Source organism: Electrophorus electricus, chromosome 1, assembly GCF_041902795.1.
Source record: "Electrophorus electricus isolate QZ-2024a chromosome 1, ASM4190279v1, whole genome shotgun sequence".
Taxonomy (NCBI): domain Eukaryota; kingdom Metazoa; phylum Chordata; class Actinopteri; order Gymnotiformes; family Gymnotidae; genus Electrophorus; species Electrophorus electricus.
This window is the reverse complement of record NC_137497.1, coordinates 350,679-373,925: the sequence shown is the minus strand read 5'-3', so window position 1 is coordinate 373,925 and position 23,247 is coordinate 350,679. Positions and strand designations below refer to the sequence as shown.

The 23,247-nt window shown below is 39.3% G+C and overlaps 1 protein-coding gene across 1 annotated transcript; it reads right to left on the bottom strand.

The window, feature by feature from the left end:
* Nucleotides 1-5,202: 5,202 nt before the first annotated feature.
* LOC145652413 (SLAM family member 5-like) lies at nt 5,203-10,997 on the bottom strand. Its single transcript, XM_081702657.1, has 4 exons — nt 10,753-10,997; nt 9,378-9,695; nt 7,747-8,037; nt 5,203-5,556 (listed from the first exon to the last, which is right to left on the bottom strand). The coding sequence occupies exons 1-4, from the start codon at nt 10,850-10,852 to the stop codon at nt 5,510-5,512; spliced, it is 756 nt and encodes a 251-aa protein (XP_081558783.1). The 5' UTR covers nt 10,853-10,997; the 3' UTR covers nt 5,203-5,509.
* Nucleotides 10,998-23,247: the final 12,250 nt, after the last annotated feature.

Sequence of the window (23,247 nt, the reverse complement as noted above, 5' to 3'; positions counted from 1 at the left end):
TATAGAGCTTGTATGTGTTTTGTACATCTAAGCATCAGTAGTGATCCTTGTGCTTCTACAGTATTCTAGTTCACTGGTGTCTTGGACTCTAACCTTCTGTACTGGGTAGGATGTACTCTATGAGTAAATGACAAAGCACTTTTGTAAATCACTCTGCATAAGAGCATCTGCTAAATGCTGTAAATGTTCATGGCATAAGACATAGTTAGTTTAAACTAAAATACTGCATAAACATCTTAGCAAATTCCCTTAAGTATAGCATATACATATGTAACCTTTGTCTCTCAGCGGCTCCCTAGAAAGGTGCACCAGCTGGTGGCGCTGTTTTATTGGCAAGCTTCTCTCTCTCAGCCCATAACAGGCAGTGGATTCTCTCTTCAAGAAATAAAACAGTAGTGACACTATGGAAGCAACGCCACAGCAAAGAACATGAGAAAAGGTGTATGTGCCACCTAGTGGTTATAAATGTTAATAATACTACACATACATATATAAACAAGCAAAAACTAACAGTAACTAATTGATAAGTGAAATGACAGTCTTGTAACCAAATGTTTCTAAATGTAAAACTTCACATCTTGTCTAAGCAGAAATAGGCAGATAGTGTGGGGGAAAAGCCACAAAAGATAACCACGCTAAATTAGTAGTCTGTCTGAAATGTGTATAAGATTTAAGACTATTTGTTTGAATGCTAATGCACAGGTCACAGCCCACATACTTCTTCTCTTATGGTAGATATGATGACCACAGAGGTGTGTGCATTAGGTTTCAATTTAAATGTGAACACCACATACCGTGATTCAGCTCTCCGCTCCACGGTGGCCTTATGGGTCCATTACCATAGAGATTAACAGCCAGTCATGATACAGCATGAGAATATAAACAACCATAGAAGCATCACTAATATTTATCAATGCAATGCATGCTAACATTAACGTTTTATCTTCCCTTTCTTGATGAATCTTGGTCATTTTACCTCCAAACAGATTCAAGCCGGGTCGGTGTGTATGAAGGACAGAGACAGATGATGGAGCAATGTGTTATAGGTTATGTTTGAGCAAACACAAGCGGCAGCAAAAATGTCTTTAGTGGATTTCTTTCCAAAAAGATTGTAAATTACAGTAAATGCAAAAATAGTTTATTGGGGAAAGTGTAGATATTGACTGAGCCACAGTTCTGAACTTTGCTGATAGTTTCAAATATAATTTGATATTATGTAAGATGCTAAAGATTAAATGTAAATTTATTTAGAAATTTAAAACCAACCTAAAGGTGACAATAAAGGCAGCTATGATTAAGATGCGGATAGAACTAGCCTGTTTTAAACCTCTTGTGGCAGCGTGATTTGTGCTGTATCATGTGTATTAAAATGTGCTAAGGTAAATAAACCAAATCTTTGCAGGTAGAAGACACTCTCTTAACCACACAGAATTTAACTTTTAAAAATCACTCAAACCCCCCCCCAAAGAAAACCAAAAAACAAACCAAAAACAAAAATGATCACTCAGGACACCCCCCTCCCCCTTAGTGATACATTAGATCATTCTCCAACCACTTATCTTATGGCTTAAAAAACTCCTACCTCCAGTATAATGGTTACTCTAACCCTAACCCTCCAAGTATAATGCTTAATCTAACCCTAAACCTAATCCTCCAAATGGTTAATCTAATAGTCTCAGACAGGCTCATTACTTCCTTTGAATCAGAGTGGGACTGCCTCCACTCTCTTCCCTGTCCGTTTATGACAGATGCATCATAGTTAATAATTCTGAAGTGAAACAACCTTTAAGCATAATCTTTAAACAGTCTCATCTAGTACAAAGACGGGTGTCTATGAAACATCTTTCAAGTCGTGTTCAACTATCAAATATGAATAAATCAAAGAATAAATCAGTCGTTTTGCTAGTCGTTAATATCAGATTAGTTTCAAGTTTGGTTTATTTGTCACATACATAGTCATACATAGTATAACTTGCAGTGAAATGGTTGAGAGTGCTCTGTCCAAACTGAGGAAAAAGAAAAACAGGAGTGCATAGAAATTATGCAGAAACATCACTGGTGCTCATGACTCACAGATGTGTTTGAACTACTGAGTCTATATAATCACATGGATTGGCTTGGGTTTGCTATTATACATGATCACCTGCCATTAATGCCAGTTGGGAACAACAAAGTTCTTTCTGTCTATCTAACTCAAGTTAACTTCTTGACAGCATCACCTGTTAATAATTAATTAGTTAATTAAATGAGCAACTAAACACCTCTGACACCTCTAACAATGGTTCGTTTAGTCCACTGAACTCTTGGTTGAAGCTGGTATGAGGGCTCTTGATCTAGGCACTTTTAAGAAGACCTGTGTGTTTAAATTAGTTTTTAATTAACCTGTGACCTCTCCACTTTTTGCTGCTGTATTTTATTCCTTGTTTTATGTTATTACGACCATCACTAAGATGGCTGGCTAGTGGAAGGCATTGTGAGGACCATAAACATGAGGTGGTGAGATCAGCAGACAGTAATGAGGCAGAAGGAAGAGTTCAACATATTTCATATTTCATATTTCACACCTGTAACACCGGCTCTTGGTAATGCCGCCTCTGGCCTCTAGAGGTCAGTTTTAGCTCATCTCTCTCTGTCTGTTACCTGACTGTCCTCACCTCTTCTTAGTTTGTCAATTAGTCCTTCTGTGTCTTTAAACTCTGTTATGTCCTAGTCTCAGTGTGATGTTTTGTCTCTATTTGTCAGTTCTCTGTGGTTTCTTTATTTCTCATCTATACTGTTATGACCTTGTATTTTGGATGATGTTTTCATGTTTTGCGCTACAGTTTGGTTGATCTGTTTTATCTTTCTGTTGCCTGATCTCTGCCTGTACTTATGTTATGCTTCTGTCTTTGTGATTTTGTGTGGTTTGTTTCCTAATTCTAAAACTAGTTCCTCACATCCATGTGTAGTCTCCCTCCTTGTATCAACACCATATGCATTTTTGGAGTGTTTGATTATATATGCGATTGACGTGACTTGACCCTGCAGAAATTCTCACAGTGCTCTGATTCCACAATATCCTACTGCTGGCAGTGAATGACACTGATCTGTCTTTCACTGAGAACATAGTAGTTGTGTTGCGTACTACATCCTTCCATAAGGTGCACATGGCACAGTTGTTGTTCAAACCTAAATACCCGAGTAGCACACAACTACAGGACTAAGTAATGTATCAGTTAGATTAGTGTAACCCAGCCAATGCTTTAGGAGCAGTTGTGCAGACATGACTCTGTTTTCTGTATTCAGAGCTGGAGCAGACATGCTTCTGTTTTCTGTGTTCATACCTGGAGCAGACATTTTTCTGTGTCTATAGTTGGAGCAAGTATGTTTCTGCATTTTGTTAATGGAAATCTTGTAACAATATGCTATGGTTTCACTCTATCCTTTTGTAACGTTGAGCGGTAAGGAGGCTGATGCATGTGCAGAGAAGAGCGAGATTTATTAGGAGCAAATCCAGAATCAGAGTCGTTAAAGCAGTCCAGGGTCATAGAGCCAACATTGAGAGCAAAGAGGATACATGATTAAACAGGACAAGGGCTAAGATACACGAGTAACTAAACACAGAGGCTAGAACTAAACACACGGAAGCAAACAAGAGAGCAGGCTATAACATAGACAAGGAAAAACTTGGGGCTAAGAGAACAAACTTAAACAAAATGATACAAATATACATACACGGAGTCAAGAAACAAGCACAGCCACATAAACACATTCAAATGAACAGCCAAAACACAGGCATCAAGACATGGTTTAAATACATGAACTTCATGAGGGACAGGTGTGGGAAATCAAACGAGGGGGGGAGAAAACAAAACTAAGACCAAAACACACAAGACAGGGAAACCACAGAAGCTGGAACCTGGGAGGGACTAACCATGACACCTTTAGTTGCCCTTTGGTTGAAATGTTTTTTTAGCATCCTGATACAGTTAGCTTTATTCTTTGAAAATATTTAGATTATTGAACATAATATAACCTTACATGTGTCAGAATAAACTCAGCTCATTTTGAGACCTGACAACTGTGTGTGTGTCTCTGCTTCAGCTCAAGTGTCTCACAGCACTCCGGGAGTTTGACTGACTGAACCAAGACGAGTGAATCCTGAAAATGATCCAAAACAGTTTCAATCTCCTGTGCCTTTGGCAGCAGTGTACGGCTTACAGTAAATATTTTCCATGTTTCATCATTGTAGCATTAAAGGACACAAACTTGGAGATTTTGTGACAATGTGAAGTTCAATAACCTTAAAAGCAAAGTAATAGTACAATGTGTTTATTTGAATAATTATGTGATGTGACTGCATCTTTTTCAGGGAACACAGTTACTAACTGAGACATCATACATGACATCATTCAAATTAAACTGAACATCCAGATATAGAAGACAGCCTTGCTGTGATCATGACACTGGATATTCTGAGGCCACACATCACATATGAGATCAGTTTGACCCGTCTAAGACATGATCTACTGTAATCAGTGTCTGTTCTACCAGGTGTGGCTCAGTGAGTCATGTATCTCAACAGCACAGACCTCCCACACTACGTCACTGCAGATGCTCCCATAATGCAGCACTGTCCTGGGGGTTAACTGATTTGTAATGTTTCATGATTCAATAAAACATTTTCTTTTTAATAAGGCATTAAATTATCAATATTTTTTAGCTTGTGATTTGACTTGGACTCGGTTTTGACTACAACTCCAGGGAAGGGTATTTATAACAAAGCGACAGTGCAGATCTCTGATCATAACTGAAATTTCATAAACTGTTCAGTTGGTTCTCAGTTATGCTCTCTTCATTTTGCCATATTTTATAGACACCTTGAATTCCTCCAAGTCCTTTTAGTATTTTCTTAGCAGGCAATTAGAAACCATGGGAGTTTTAGTAAGGCCCAAGGGTGTTTTCCTGTTTACCTGAGTCTGAAGTTTACTCCTTTGGATTCAAGTGTGCACATGACCTGGACAATATCTGATTTACACCATGCACCCACAATTCTCCTTGTGATATATTTGTGACTATTTCTGTTTGTTTATTCTTGTGAGGGTGTTATTGTGTTTTTCATCAATGTAAAAAATAATGTTTGTACAGATATAGGATAACTGACTAGTATGGTTATTTAATTACTAATATGGTTGTATCAAGTAGAAATGTTTGAATAAATCATCCAAAAACCACAGTACATTTTAGCCTAGATCCACAATGAACTCAGAGAGGCCTCTACTTGTTTTGTTATTTTGTGTGTTTTTATGTAGGCAAATTACAGTATTTACAAAGTGCAAGACACAGCATTTATGTTATGACTAATTACTGCCATAGTTTGGTCAAGTAGAGCAGAAACTTGAATGAAGCAAAAACCATAGAAATAAAACCATAGAGCTCTGCCTAGATCCACATTGATCACACAGCACTCAGAATAATGTAAAGTGGCTATAATCAGGCTCCAGGCACAGGACTGTAGGTTTGAAGGCTTTTAAAACACACAGCTGTGATGACCGCTGAGTACATTTCCACAGGTATCTGGGGGGAAAATAAATAAATGAAACCATTCAACAAACAGCCCAAGCACAGCTCAATGCCAAAAAGAGGCCAGAACGTCTGTGCTGCACATCTGCTTAATCTAAGTTACTTTATTCCAGTACTTTATCTCTATACCCTCAATCCTAATAGTCTTGTAATCTCCATCCTAATGTTGGAATTTGAAGGGTGCTGTTAACAGCGCTTAAAGTACATGGTGTAAATCTGTGATATTGTGTTCCTGTTCTTTTGTTTCTTGTGTATTATGTTCTCAGCATTGTCCTGTCTTACAGAGTATTTACAGAGTTTTCTTGTCTTTTGCTTCAGGGGAAATTCCTCCTCACAGAGACCTGATTCAGTTGCTAAGAATCAGTGGTGTCATAAGAGTTATTATACAAATTCAACTGGTCTGAAGAACCATATGAACCCACATCCCGAAGTTAAAAAGTAAAATCATCCAAAATGTCATACATGTGACTTTATAGAAAAATGTGACATTGTTTCAACAAGACTTTTAACTTAATCATGTTAAAGTCATTGTGTCTATGTACCTACATCCTAAACCAGTGATACATAAATCCTTTACAGTGGGTAAGATACTTGACTTGTAATTGGAAGGTTGCTGGTTCAAGCCCAACCACTGCCAAGTTGCCACTGTTGGGTCCCTGAGCAAACACCTTAATCCTCAAGTTGTATTCAGTCGTAACTGTAAACTGCTTTGGTACACAGGTAACAGCACATACAGAGTAAAGCTTACCATATTTTGGGCACAAAAGATTGTGTCAGTGTAATGTAACTCTTCCTCATGCAGCTGGACTGTGGAAGAATATATATACTGTATAAGAACAACCATACATTTGCAAAAATAAAACTTCTTACTAAATATAATAGTTTAGTTTTTATAGAGTTGATGGAGACTTGAATTAGTATCAGCCTTTATTGCAGACCTTTACTTTTTCTGACCATCATGATTTCCATCAACTATTATGTGCAACACTGCAGAAATGAAGACTGTTTAAAATATACTTACTATTTTTTGCTTCAGTGCATTTCCAGTACAGGACTAGAATTACAACCAGTAGAAATAGAACTACAGGTATCACAGACAAATGAATCAGCTGATGTCCTGTAAAGACAAGAGATAATTACTCTTCACTGGCATTTAAATTATGCCACAGAAAACACAAAACTGGTTTAGGAAAGTAGCAGCAGATGGTCAGTTGATGAGGGAGGACGGATAAAAGTCAGGTTTGGGGTTAGGTTAGGGTTAGGGTTAGATGGTCAGTCAATGATGGAGGATAGGGTTAGGGTTGGGTTGGGTTAGGTGGTCAGTCAATGAGGGAGGACAGTTAAAAGTCGCTGTCATAAGTGACAATGATAGACGGTGACACTGATGGTCTTTTTACATATAGTTGGATGTGGGAACATTAAGGTTCATTACTTTTTTTAATTACTCAATCATTTGAATTTTAAATCTAAAACTAAATCTACAGAATTTGTATTGTTTGATAATGATCAAAATAATGATCCATGATAATGGCCTGGTTAACCAGAACCAAGAAATATGCTGACATTTTAGAGCGGTAGCCATCTAGCACAGTAGTGGAGAATGTTACAATGTTACAATGTGGAGAAATTGGACTAAGATGCATAAAATCTAAAATACAGAAAATAAAATCTGAAATATATTGAACAAAACCTTTTAAGTGAAACTATCAGCTTGGATACATTTTCATATTTGGCAGATGCTTTAATTCAGAGTGACTTACAACTTCAATCATGTTCCAGAGGCAGAGAAATGTAGCGTTAGAAGTCTTGCCCAAGGACTCTTAGTAGTATAGTATGGTGCATTTGGTCAGACAGGCCCAAACTCAAGGTCAGACAGGCCCAAACTGCAACATTATTACCCATTACATTAGATAACTGTTTAACTCTTAAATTTAACAAAACTAACCTGTAACTGTTGCTTGAAAGAGAAACATCACTGATGTTTTCATTTGCCTAACACACTCCAGTAATGTCAATAATACTACATTACCTACTGATGCTGTAGGTAAACACTGTAGGTAAACAAAATACCATAGTTGGTGACCAAAGCTCATACCATTTAATACATTCATTATTCAGATTCATTTAGATTTCTATGAGACATCAGAGTATAAGTATATATGTGTTCTGCTTTAGCCGACATACCTGACACAGGCTTACAGATGCTGATTATGTTGAGCTGTGCTGTCTGGTTACTGACAGGGTTGGATGCTACACAGCTGTAGGTGTTTTTATCATGATATTCAACTTCCAGAGGCAGAAAAAGTGAGCTGGTTTTAGAATCACTGATAGTGGAGAGCACATGGTTGCCTTTGTACCAGGAGAGAGTCACCTTATTCACACTGTCCACAGAACACAACAATGGACAAGTCAGGGATACGGAGCTCTTTCTTTTTGAATGTGATGCACGTGTGATGTTAGGCACAGGCAGAGTGGCTGAAAAAGAAACAACAGTAGAGAGGAGAACATTACCAAGGAACGATTCAGCTAATATCATTCAAACCATATACATGCAAATAAAAACCTATAAATACATATGATGTACTTTTGAGTTTTGTCTTTAATGAGAAGCACTTGAGTATACAGCAAAAATAAGTTATGACATCACTGTCCTAATATTTATGGATTTGTAATAGTGATACAGAACATTTTTTGTCCAGAGACTATGAAAAGTGTTACATTAATTTGATGAGTCATCATGTCAATAATATCACTAACATTACAATGACAGAAAATCATACTGTGTTTCCTGAACACTGTTCTCAGTGAGAACATGTCTGACCCACCTGACCTACCTGAACCTGTCTGACCCACCTGACCTACCTGAACCTGTCTGACCCACCTGACCTACCCGAACCTGTGTGACCCAGCGGACCTACCCGAACCTGTGTGACCCACCTGACCTAGATGAACCTGTCTGATCCAGCAGACGTACCTGAATCTGTCTGACCCACCTGACCTACCCGAACCTGTCTTACCCAGCTGACCTACCTGAACCTGTCTGACCCAGCAGATGTACTTGAACCTGTCTGACCTAACTGACCTACCTGAATCTGTCTGACCCACCTGACCCTGTCTGACATAGCTGATCTACCTGAATCTGTCTAACCCAGCTGACCTACCTGAACCTCTCTGACCCAACTGACCTAGATGAACCTGTCTGACCTAGATGACCTAGGTGAACATGTCTGATGTAGCTGACCTAGGTGACAGTACAGCTCCTGACTGTGACTCATAACTCACTCCCTCTTTCAATCACAGCAGATATTGTTCATTAGACTGTGCACTTGTGGGATTGAGTCTCCCTTCACCAGTGGGGAAAAGGGGTCAGAGTTTAACCAGTATTTTGACTTTATGCAGTTTACCAATCAGCTGTTTGGAATTAATTTATGCATATTCATACATGCATATATGCATACATGCATCCATATTCATCATGCTGGGAAATTAAGTCTTGACCTCTGTGTTATTAACACTGTACTCTACTTGCTTTACCAACTTCCCCATTTATGCAGAAGTGAAAGTGTTTACCAAAGACAAACATAAAAGATGGACAGTTAAAAACCTTGCTGGAAAGGAAAAAAGTTAACATTTTTCTAAACTATAATGATTAGAAGATTATTTTCAGGTATTTGTGTTTAATAGGTTATGTGAATGTCATTCATTTTACCACAAACATGTTGATTTTGGTAAAGTTTTACTAATATAATCTTTAGTTTTGAACCTATATATATATTTTATTTTTCATCCACTAAGGGAAAATGACAAAGACTCACCATAAACAGTGACACTGAATTGCTTGGTTGAGATATCATTACTTATAATTTGTAGTTTATAAACTCCAGAGTGTGTCATGCTGATGTTGTGAATGGTCAGAGATCCAGTTTGTGTGTCCAGCTGCAGTCTGTTTCTGAATATCTCTTCATAATCAGTGGAAGGTTTCCTGTTAACTATCTGTGCTATGCGAATGTTTCTAGTAGCAAATGTCCACGCTATTACATCATCACTTTTTACTGCAGCTATGTGAGAGTTTAGAGTGAATGTTTCTCCTTCTGTAACTTCTACTGTCTCCAGGTCTGCAGTGGCTCTCACATCTGGAAAACAGAATCATTCAGGAAGATGTGAAATAAAGAGTGTATATGTGTGTGCAGTCTCCACTGAAACAAAAAGGCAGGCAAATGTAAAGTATAAAGTATGTAAAGTAAACATTTACACTCATGTAAAACATTTAAAATAACAGAACACTGCTTTGCTGTGTTTCATAAACCTGCTGATAACTATGTGACATTTGTACAGTAGGTGGTAGTATTCTATTATGTACATATATACAGGATGAGGCCATGAGCATCAGAAGTACAGGCATAATTTGCAGTGTAAAACACAGAACACTACTGGCAGATTAGATCTTCTAGAACCACTACATGTACCTCATTTTTTCTTTAGACAACAGTAACTCCTGGCAGTTCCTTGTTAGGCCCTTCATTTAGGATACAGCTGCATAACTCATACAAGTGTTTTAAAAAGGCTCCTTTTAGCTGCATAATAATAATAATAATAATAATAATAATAATAATAATAATAATAATAATAATAATAATAATAATCATAATAATCATAATATATGGTTACAAAACATTCACATAAAAAAATCTGAAGTGAAGGTGCATAGCAAAGTACACTGGTTTAAAACGGTTTAATTTGAAGTAGGCCACAGAATGAATATTCATGATTTACAGGTAAGTAAACTAAGATTAGAAGGCTGATTTAAAAGAATTCTACACATATGTTTTAAATAGGCTACTTAATTTTGGTCACAAGAAGGAATATTCTATTTACGCTATCACATGAGTTTTCCACATATTTAACGTGTCTTTTTGAAGACTACATATATATTAATTTCCATCCTTTTTGAATTCAAACGAGTGAATAAATGTTTGTGTTTATATTAACCCATACCGGATGGGAATATGAAAGTACCTTACACACTTACCTCTCCTGTAGAAATTAACTAAAATGTGAAGATTAATTTCATCTAAATTATTTAGCTCACATTATTTTACATTTGCGACCCATACCGACGAACCAACACGAGTAGGTTTCACTCGTGTAAAGCGTATTCAGGAGGAAACAAAGAGATATTTGTGAACTTACCGTTAACTAAGACGTGAATTAACAAAGGGGAAAACTGAAGAATAAACGAATAAACAGTCAGTGAAGAAATAATCAACATTTGTTCGCATATATTCCGCATTCTTTCCAAATATGAATCCTTTGTTCTCGTCGCTTTTTTTCTCTACCTCGTCTATAATCTGACAATCAAAGTGATAGACATATTCACAAGGTTAAAAGTATTGCTTTTCTCGCCTTTTAGACTGTGTAATTGATAACAACGACTGGTAAAAAGAGAGCAACATCAGTGCGCGCTAAAGTAAGGAATGAGACGTATCGTTTAACTGACTCAGTGACGTTGATTTATGAGTACAGTGGGATCCTATAACACTACGAACCAAAACACTGTTTTTTTCTGTTGTTTTTTTAATAACGTTACGAGAGTTCTGATGCATCGAGCTGCATGGAAAGAAGTGAACAATCTTGCCATAAACCCAGACAGATAAATAATTGTTCACGTAATTCTCACAAAGAAATGAACGCGTCATTCACTTTTTTTTTCTAACAAAATGCCCACTCTCTAACAGTTCAACCATTATGTTAGATAGATAGATAATGTGAAGACTGGTTTTCATTTTATCAATAAATCTTTTTCACTTTAAATGCTAAGAAACCTTGTGGAAGCCACTTTCCTGCCTGTGATTAAGTATGGTGATATATATGCACGCTGCTTCCTCTGTTTTATGAAATCTGCATTCAGTACATCATCCCTCGATACATTTTATTACAAATGCAAAGTCTTTGCAATCTGTATGACTGGACTGGGCTGGACATCATTAACCATTTGCAGACCAAAGCACTGGTATATGTTTATTTATAAAGTGATTCCAGCAAACTTCCAGTGTACCGTCGTACATTTCTTTGTTTTAGCTTGGGTAGTTATCAGCTATACTCTTCTAGGTGGCTGCTTTTGAAGGTACACTGTGTTTGACAGATCTGGGGAAATCTGTATTTTTTATTATCCACCCTGGACATAAACTGCAGTAAGATTTAAAATTAGAAACATATCCATTGAAAATTTTAAATGCACTATAAATAAGGTGGTAAATGAGACGTGGTTATTTTTCTTGAGAGGCCTTTTAGTGTAATCAGTGGTTCTATATATTATGTTGTATTTTGAAATGTTGTATGTCGGGATGGCTGCTATCCTTGCCAGTTCTCTCTTATAAAATGTTTTTTTTTTTATCTCAATGGGACTTCCTGGTAAAGTAAAGCAAATGAAATAAATGAATTGTACTACAACTATGAAGAACTGAACTCATAGTCTTCCAGAGTGACCACAGTTCTACATGTTGAAGTTCAGTTTATATTGAATGATTTCTACTTTAACTTGCTCAGCATATATCCTTCTTTCAGGGTTAATTACAGTGGCCCAACCCTGCTTTGATACATAACATTAACTTTTTAAAAATTTGACTCACTGGGCTATTGTCCATGTGGGATTAAATATAGAGCCCAGCAGATGAGCACAGTCAGTGCTAATTATCTTAAAGGATAAGATCATTCTGGAGTTCCCAGGGCTGGGTGGACCCTCACACCCCGGTCAGTCTTACTTCCAGTAGTTTCCATCACAGTGGAGACCAAGAGTGAGAGCCCTTAACACTTGAAATATTGTCATTACATGCTGGGGGGTAGCCAAATGGCAGATCTGACAGACACATTTTTCTGTACCTTTTTATTTCTGTACCTAATTATCCTATTCAATTTTAATTTTAGTCCAACTTATTAAACACATCCATGTACTCATAATCCCAATTTGGGTCTCCCTGACCATCCCTTATACAGGTTGTGGCCTGCCTCATGTGAGCTTCCTCAAAAGAGCCCTCCTGTAGATAGGTTTGGCCAAAATAAGAGATGGACCCCTTGGTCCAACCAACTAGGTCATCTACCCATGGACCAGTACATTCTACTGGACCAATTCTGTCCATCCAAGCCTTTGACTCTTCCCTGGAGGTTTCACAATTTTACCCCCATTTTGTTTGAAGAAGAACCAGGACGGGTTTGGGACTGGTCTTCATTGCCTGGCCCGATTAGGACAAGTAACCCAAAAAACAAGTGTGTCTCCATAAAAAATGCAATTGTCACAATCGCCCCTCCCTGGCATCATGGTTCCCATGATTTGGATTGGGCAATGTGTTTTGTTTTCTTCCTGGTTGTTTCCTCATGCTTCCTTGTTTTGGTTTTGACTCCCTTCTTTGTGTCTTGATTAGTCATCCATAATTTGTTAGCCTGATTAGTCATAATATTTAAGCCCTGTGTTTGATTACCCTAGTTTGTTGGTTATTATAGTTCATTCAGTATGTTTGGTTTGTGTTGTTCTGTGCCCTAGCCTTCGTTATCTTTCTTAGCCTGGTTCATTACATTGTGTGCCTCTCCCTTGTTAGTGTTTATGTCATGGACTGCTCCTCCCCCATTAGTCACGTGGTATGGCCCGCCACGTGCAGAGGGATCCACATACACTGTTTGTTTTGTAAGCACGCTCCTCTCGGGATTGCACACATGTGCACAGGGTTTAGTATTAATGTCTTGTCTATTTAAAGCCCTGTCTGTGTGTGCTCTCATTGTTGGTCATTGTATGTTAGCGTATGTTTCTATTCAGGTTTGTGTCTATCTAGCCCATGTTAATCGTTAATGTTAAGTGTGTTTATGTTCACCATTAAAGTTAAGTGTGAGTGCCACCAATGTCCTGTTTGTTTAATGTCATTAAATGTTGCACAAAATCAAGGGAGTCTGTGTGTCTTGTTCCATGCCCTGTGGCACTCGGGCATCATTACAGAATGGCCAACCACCACAGGACGCCAGCTCCCTCGACTAAGGATGGACTTCCTAGCGGGAGGTGCATAGGCACCCCCCACACTGCCGATCGGATCCCAGGATATTGGGGAGAGGATTGCGACTGGTGTCTGTGTCCACTCCGGAGGTGGAGGGGAACACCCCCAGGAATTTCTTGGGGGGGGGGCTAAGGCTATCGAGCCTGGGCCAAGGAGGACCAATGTGCCCCACAAAAACCAGAAAGAGGGATGTTGGGTGGAGGCAGCGGGATCTCTGGAGGGCAGAGCTGTAGCCCGAGTCCCTTCCCTTCACCGGACTCGCCAGTGAAAGTGGATGGGTCTGCCCATAGCCTCGGAGGCAAACCACGTCTGTGGTGCTCCTAGAGCAAATGAGAAAAGGAGGACCATTCGGTGGAGGAGCAAGGCCGGAACCGGGATGGGCGGTGTCTCTCACGCTGGGAACAGGATCAGGACGGGCAGCCTTTCTCAGGATCAGGACAAGTGGTGTCTGCAGCCTTCTTGAACACAGGAGACTCATGAGGAACAACCCCAGGGATAGGCACGGCATGAGGCATAGGAACAGGCCTGACACGAGGCAGGGGAACAGGCCTGGTGCAAGGCAAGGGAAGAGGCCTGGCTACTTCCCCTCCAGGAACAAGCTATGAGGTGTCTTTCACACCTGGACGAGAACTGGGCTGGTCCGGGGGCATGGCAGTCAGCGGCAATAAATCCCTCAGCAAAATTCTGTCCACAGCCAATAATACCCCAGAGTAAGAGGGAAAAAAATCCTACTTGATGAACTGATTAAAGTGTGTTAGAACAGAATGAATGCATGAAACTGTGACAGGCAGTGGGCCATCCAGATATGAACTGATTTACAGTATGTGCCAAGTCAGTGTACAATATAAATACCTCTGGCATTTTTAATCCTGTCCTGTGACCAATAGTTTCTACCTCTCATTTTCTGTGTTGGCTTTATGCAGTTAAAGACTCCATTAATAGTCTGAAGGTTAGATTGTTAGGTGCTTATGAGGGGATGGGGTTCATGTCCACACAGGAACTGTGACCACATACATGCAGCCAGAGGCATGCTTCTGTTCAAATGTATTTTCAGTCACCATAGCAAACCACACTGCCTTCAGGTAGATTTTTAAAGTAGAAACCACATTCACTTCTTGCAGACCTTCATACATTCTGATGTAGATCTGACCACAGTGGAGTATCATTCTGACTGTGCAGAAAGTGATGCATTTGTAACTCACATGTATTTTCAGTATATTTGTGAAGCTTGAAAAGGGATATATAAATACAATGTATTGTTATTATTATTATTATTATTATTATGCTTGTGAAGCTTTTGGAGGAATTTCTCCCTACATGCATAAACTCATTGATCACTTTTAGAACTTCATGATAGACTTGGGTTTCCTACACAGGCAACTACTGGCAGTTTGAGGGTTTGAATCAGTGAAGGTGTTTAGGGTTTGACACCATTGTGGTGAAGGTTGGCTTTGTTCTCACACTTTGTCTTTTAACTTCATGTGTGCCTGTATTGTCCCAAAAGGGCTGAGTGAACTAAAATATTTTTCACCATTTGTTTTGTCCATCCATAAATATGATTTGCAGTCTCTTAGTTACAGCACATTAATGTAATTTATTTAGACAATGTAAACCCTTATCAACAGTGATCTTCACCAGTCAAATCACCGTGTACTGTCTGTGTAAAGAAGATGTACTGTCTGTGTAATGAAGACTTACTGTCTATGTAAGTCTACACATACAACAGTTGCACTAAAGTATAACTACACTTACAACAGTTGGGATATAGTACAACTCGACACATACAACAGTTGAGCTATAGTACAACTCTACACATACAACAGTTGGGCTAAAATATAACTCTACACATACCACAGTTGGGCTAAAATATAACTCTACACATACCACAGTTGAGCTATAGTATAACACTACACATACAACAGTTGGGCTATAGTATAACTCTACATATACAGTACAACAGTTTTGCTATAGTCTAATTCTGCACCTATAACGTGTTTGTAAGAAATAAATGTTTCTATTAAAGTGGTGATTGTCACAGTACTCTCCCACTGATCATGTGGTATGGCCTGCCGTATGCAGTGCGAGTTCATTGTTGACTGTTTATTGTGACTTATTTGTTTATTGTGATCTTATTTGTGACCACACCCCTTTGATATTTCACACCTGCATCTTATTCTGTGTTTCATTTATGTTTGTATTTAAACCCCTCTGCCTGTGTAGTTCTTTGTCGGTCATTATTCGTGTTCATGTTCATGTTCACAGTACATGTTCAGGTTTGTTGCCTGTGCCTATGTTCAAGCTGCACTGATGTTACCTGTGAGTGCCAATATCATTTACTGTTTCTCCGTGTCTTATGTCAATAAATGTTTGTCCTTGTCAAGAGAGATCTGTGCGTTCTGCTCCTTGCCCTGCGGCACTCGTGCCGTCATAGTGATGAGCGTACTGGACCTGTATAACTACACATACAATCACTGGACTATAGACTAATTCTGCACCTGCAATGTGGTTCTAAAAAAGAAATGTTGCTATTAAAGTGGTGATGAGTGATGAATGCATTGGTCCTGCAGGTACCGCAACAATAATGGAAAATAACTCCACCTAGTGGATAAGCCATTCATCAAAACCTAATAACCCAATAACTTAATATCACACAATATGTGTTGGCACAAGAAACAGGCAGACATTCAAATATATGGAATATGTCATATGTCAGTAGAACCTCTCAAACAACATTTTGAATGAGAAGTGAACACCCCCTTCATTCCTTCATGAAGTGTCTGAACTTGGGGCTGATGTGTATGAACTTGAGATGGGTAAGTCTGCAAAGATGATGAAGGTTGGCTGTTTGCAGGTACACTGCAGATGCTGGGACTGTTAGCAGGTACACTGCAGATGCTGTTGTGTCACTCCTTCCATAAGTACATGGAAGAGGTAAGGCTTCAGATGATTTTAATAGACAATTTGAGATTTATCAGACTGGTTCAACATATAATTAGTCCTGTATGTCACTCCAGGAGTGACATTGTCAGAACCAAGGCATTCCAGTATTTCAAATAGACCTTTCCAGTGAGGAGCAAGCTCATGTCTAGCTGTGGTGGGGTCATTTAACCACACAAGGTCTCCAGGAAAATATGCTGTGTGACCTTAGAGCACACAGAATGATAAGCTTGCATTGTCATTGTTGCTTGGTATGTGCATAGTCTCTGTTTTGTGCAGTAGTCTCAAAGATAATTGGAGTTTGCGGATCAGATGGGCAGCATAATTTGCTGGTTATTCTGGTGAAGAAACAGATGGCATATTGCTAGCTAATAGCAGTTTAGCAGGCATTCTTGCGTCATGTCTATGAGTGATGAAAAAGGGACCGAAGCCTGTTGTAGCATGAGAGCAGGTGTCATAGACCAGAACGACTTGGTTGAGACTTGGTTGGGAGAAGGTGGTGACATGCTCTATGGATCTGTAACAATCACATCGGGTAAAATATGTACACATGGATCGACCTTTTCCCCTTTTGTTAGATTTATACTTGTGTTGTTGTTGAGTGCATACCCTGTAATGAAGGGGGCGTGGTACATGAGTTCAGGGCTCATCCCTTTTTGGAGCTGATGGCTGTATTTGGGTCTGATTGCCAAATTGGCAGGATGTTTACGGGGTTAACGATGAAATAGGGAATCCCACGATCCAGCAAAACTCATGGAACACAAGGAAGCATCAAGTCGTAGGACTTCACTTGGGGAAAGCTTGGGGAAATCTTCTCCCTCCACTTTCACACAGTGGATATACATCTGAAGGAGTAGGATATTTTTTTTCCTCTTACCCTGCGATATTATTGACTGTGGACAGAATTTTGCTGAGGGATTTAAAAACTTTGCTTTCCTGTCTACCAAAGGGGACCAGTGGGGTGAGCTGCGAAGGGTAACGAGACTGCTGAATCTCCATCTTGTTTTACAGTGCTCATTCCTTCCCTGTTATGAATGCTTTTTTACCAATGTCAAGGTGGTTGTGTTGGATGTCCTGGTGTGTGATATTATGTTGGGAATATTTGTATAATACTACTTGTAGAGTTGTTGTATACACATGTTGGGGGAAGGGGAGTTATTAAACATCCTACTTACCAGTGTTAGTTTGTGTACACAAATACACAAATTTCACTAAAAACAATATTTATCTCATCCTTAGAGGCACCAACTGTAAATAATGAATTAAATAAACAATAAAATGAGTCAAATTAAGCACTCGATAATAAGTCTGCAACAAAATAAACACAACAATGAAACTGAGCTTGCCAATGACCACCTAAACATTTCGGTGTTCACAAGTGCTTGTATCATCACCCGTTGGGGTGAAAATCATTGGTGCACATTTGTAGAAGCTTGAATAGATGATATGTGAAGCACTGAGTCACTGTCCAATACTCAAATCCTCGGTGCATATGGACATGCGCCGTAGCATCAGAGACAAGTGACTACTCACGTCTCCCCTCTATCCACACATGACACAAGTGTGATGATTTTGGACACCAGTTCACCAGTTTTACTTCATCCACAAGAACAGGAATGAGGAATATCAAATCCTCTTCACCACTAAGGAATATCAGGTGTTGCTTTATGTAGTAGCATGTCATTTTGTCTAGTTTTTCCCCTCAATGAGGCTAATTGGGGGGTGGACTCAGCGCTTATTGAACTGTTAAATTTGGGCAGACTCTACTATCGACATATATGTGATCAACACCTGTAGAAGGCTCTGTTGTGCTTTTCATTTAGTTCCTTATCTACACTGAGACCGGACTTCTCAAATTCATCTAAATATATGTTTTATCTCAGACTATCTCAAACTTTCATCTCATACGTCCACAAAACTAGCATCTTTCCAATTTGAAATGTTTAAGACAGTTCCTGTCTACATATCCCACAGACCTCCTAGACATCATTGTATCATATCAGCAACTTTATTTTTTCCGAACAGTTGCCATGATCACAGATCATGGTGGCAGGAGGACTCTGTAATTGTCAATCAGCTGTCCAGAAGGCTGACATCATCTCAGCCCTAGCATCCCTTCACTCGCTACACTTCCTGGCTCTAACAGAGACCTGGATCACCTGTGGGAACTCAGCGAATCCGGCTGCCCTGTCCTCTGTCTTTTCATTCACACATTCTCCGAGGCATCTCGCCATGGGTTGTGGCACAGGTTTACTACTGTCTTGAGAGTGGCGTTTCACTCCACTTTCCTTCTTTACTCTTTCCATCTCCTCTTTTGAATTTCATGCTATTACAGTGTATTTCCCTAGCAAACTTCACATCATTGTCATCTACTGCCCTCCAGGTTCCCTAGATCACTTCATTGACGAGATTGGCATTCTCCTGAGTCAATTCCCCATTGAAGAAAATCCACTCATTCTCCTTGGTGACTTCAGTCTTCCATCAGACAAGTTACATTCCTCCTGCCTCCTACCGCTGTTGATGTCATTTGACCTCACCCTCAACCAGTCTCCTCTGACTCATGGTGTAAGCAATGTTCTGGACCTGATTTTCACCTGGACCACCACAACATCGGACATTGTAGTCACTCCCCTGCAACTCTCAGACCATCATTTCTGTCCTTCTCTCTCTCCATCCCTCCATTCTCTTTCCATCCATACCTCCTTAACATATTCCTCTGCCTTCCATTGTAATCTGCACTCCATCACTACATCTTCCCTTACTTTTACTATTTTGTCCACACTTCCTCATCCTGACTCTCTTTCAACTCTCTCTTTGGATACAGTTACAAATACTTTCTGTGTCCTCTCTTCTCTATACCTGCAAGATCTTCTGTACCTGCCCCATGGCCACAGGAAAATAAGGACTGCAGAGAGGTGGTGAAGGAAAACTCACCTAGAATCAGACTTCAGATCATACCAGCCTCTTCTTTCCAAGTTCTCCCTGGAAGTAACTTCTGCAAAGTTTCTACAAAGGAAAATTCGAATCATTAGCATCAGATCCATGCTCCTCAGTATTTTTTCATCTCTCCTTAATCCTGCCCCTCCCACTCCTTCCTCATCTCTTACTCCTGAGGATTTCTTCACCTTCTGTGAGGAGAAGGTTGCAGCAATTCACCAGTCCTTTTCCTCTGTTCTTACTCTTCTGACCAGTGTTCATTCCCCTACATCCAACTCTTTGGCTTCTTTTTTGTCCTCTATCCTCAGACAGAATTCATTAACTCCTGATTTCCAGCAATCCAATCTACATTGCTTCAATTCTGTTCTGGACAATCTCAAGAGAGCTGCTTCCTTTCATCTCTGTCATCAACAAAAACTCCTTATCTTCTGGACATGTACCAACTGCATTCAAAATCACCAAGGTGGTAGCAATCCTCAAGAAGGCCACACTTGATGGCTCCAACATAACCAATTACAGACCAATCACTTCTCTTTTTACCTCTCAAAAATCCTTCAATGAGCAGTTTACAACCAATTATCTCTATTGCTCACCCAGAACCAGCTACATGATCTCAAACAGTTTGGCTAAAACCAGCACATTCAACAGAAACAGCCCTCATAGACCTTTTGGCAGTCTTTGACACAGTAAACCACAACATTCTTCTCTCTATTCTCACCAGCCTTGGTGTGACTGACTCTGCATGGAAATGGTTTCAGTCCTATCTGAAGGGACTCTCCTATCAGGTAACATGGAAGGGATCCACATCTAAACCATGTAGACTCTCCACCAGTGCCCCCCAAGGCTCAATATTAGGCCCTCTTCTCTTCTCTTTGTATACTTCCTCTCTTGGTGATGTAATATATTCTCATAGCTTCTCCTACCACTGCTTTGCTGATGGCCCCCAATTATTTCTTTCTCCGACAAACAGGTCTCCAGACGTATCTCAGTAAGCTTGGTTGACATTGCGTTATGTATGACAGCCCACCACTTGAAGCTCAACCCCAGTAAAACCAAGCTTCTGTACATCCAAAGAATTCCCAGCTCTTACCATGACCTTACAGTTTCCTTTTGGAACTCCATGGTATCACCATTGGAAGCTGCTCATAGTCTGGGCATTACTTTGGACAACCAGCTGTCTTTCTCAACCAACTGTCTTTCTCAACAATTCTCTGTCCTGGCTGCTAGATGGTTGAACACACTTCCGCTTGCTGTCCAAACAGCAGAGCTCCTTGCAGTCTTAAAATGAGGACTGAAGACCCATCTATTTGTGGATTATTTGACTAGTTGAATAACTGAAACTACCATTTATTGCATTGATGTTATCTACTCTTTTGTTGACAAACTCTAGTACTTATGGTTTATTGCACTTATTGTTGTCTGAGATCACCATCTCCTGAACTCATTTAAACACTTCACAAATTGTGTTGAAAGAAACCTTGCTTGTACCTTGAATCCAAAACAGAATAAATGTTAATCATTTATACGTCTTCCTGCCAAATTTTGGCCACAAGTCTTATGATGCAAGGGGTTATGGACTACAGTGAACCAAGGCAGTTACTTACTGTGCTGCTTCAGAATGAGAATGCTGCCTTGGGATTTATTATATCCCAATAAATGCCAACCCCTTCACCTGTGTGACTCTCTGGCAGTCCTCATGACAACTGACCAACAAGCCAGTCCTCACTATATTGGATTTTGGTAAAGACTGTCTAGTTAAACCATGAAGCACGGCCTTGACATATGCAGAGACTGGTTTCAGAGACAAAAGACTGTTCTGTGTATTTTGTGCATAAAAGGTGGAAGTGGGTGTGTAATGGAGTTCTGCATATGTATATCCTGATAAAAGACTGAACAAAAATTCCCTCTGTAGACACACACACACACACACACACACACACACACACACACACACACACACACACACACATGCTAATATTCAGCTTGAGCTTGTACCACATATTATATTCCATATATAGAATATAGAATATTCCAACCTGTAATATTATAAACCTTAAACATTACAAACAGTAAAAATATTATAAATCATACCCTAAATAAACACTAACTTAAACTTACATGAAGCAGTTCTTAACAAGATTTTCACCAAAGACAGATGTGCTGGATCTAGTTAGCAGTTTAAAATAATTGTCTCCCCAATAAATCTGAATATAAATTTAAAGTGAAGGACTATATTGAGTTTACTGCTATTTAATATAATGTATCTATTCAGGTTTATCTTGGAATTTCCACTTTATACTCAATCTCATCACTTTTCATCTACTTGTATTTGCACACATCACTCTTAGCCATATTCATCAGTGTCAAATATCCTACATTTCAACTACTGTCAGTGTCACATGCATTATAGACATTTTCCACCATCACAGTCCCTGTATTGCTAACTGAATCATCACTTGAACACAAGTCTGCTCGGTTCTTACATACTTTAATGGGCTTCAGTAGATTTAGCTTTTACATTCTGCTTCTCAAAAACAGTTTTGGATCCATTTGTAGGCTTTGGCTAGTTTGTGGATCACATATTATAATGTGGTCTGTGTGTGTTTGTTGTAGAGAGGTCTATTTATTTATTTTTGGAAAAAGGTTTTACTGGGTTGGCTTGAACATTTGAAAGCAATAAATGTGCAGACATGTACTGCTGCCTAACAACATATTTCATTTCACACCTGTAACACCGGCTCTTGGTAATGCCGCCTCTGGCCTCTAGAGGTCAGTTTTAGCTCGTCTCTCTCTATCTGTTACCTGACTGTCCTCACCTCTTCTTAGTTTGTCAATTAGTCCTTCTGTGTCTTTAAACTCTGTTATGTCCTAGTCTCAGTGTGATGTTTTGTCTCTATCTGTCAGTTCTGTGTGGTTTCTTTGTTTCTCATCTATACTGTTATGGCCTTGTATTTTGGATGATGTTTTCATGTTTTGTCCTACAGTTTGGTTGATCTGCTTATCTTTCTGTTGCCTGATCGCTGCCTGTACTTATGTTATGCTTCTGTCTTTGTGATTCTGTGTGGTTTGTTTCCTAATTCTAAGACTAGTTCCTCACATCCATGTGTAGTCTCCCCCCTTGACCTGACCTGACCCTGCAGAAATTCTCACAGTGCTCTGATTCCACAACCTGCTATTGCTGGCAGTGAATGTAACTGTGATCTGTCCTTCACTGAGAACATGGTAGTTGTGTTGCGTACTACATCCTTCAATAAAGTGCACATGGCACAGTTGTTCTTCAAGCCTAAATACTAGAGTAGCATATATGTACAGGACTAGATAGTGTATCTGTTAGATCAGTGTAACACAGCCATTGCTTTAGGAGCATGTATGCTTCTGCATTTTGTTAATGGAAATCTTGTAACAATATGGTATGGTTTCACTCCATTCTTTAGTTGCTCTTTAGTTGAAATGCCTCTTTATCCAGCCTGATACAGTTAGTTTTATTCTTTGTATCCACATTGCTTATTGAACAAAATATAACCTTACATATGTAAGAATGAACTCAGCTCATTCTAAAACCTGATAACTGTGTGTGTGTCTCTGCATCAGCCCATTCTAGTTTAAAAGACTAAACCAAGACAGTCATGAGTCCTGAATAATTTTCCCTAACAGTTTCAATCTCCTGTGCCTTTGGCAGATTATGCCACCCTGCTGATCTGCAAATGCCAATCAACTTTGATTTTACTGCACAAAACAGAGATTATGTGCATACCAAGCAACAATGTCACTA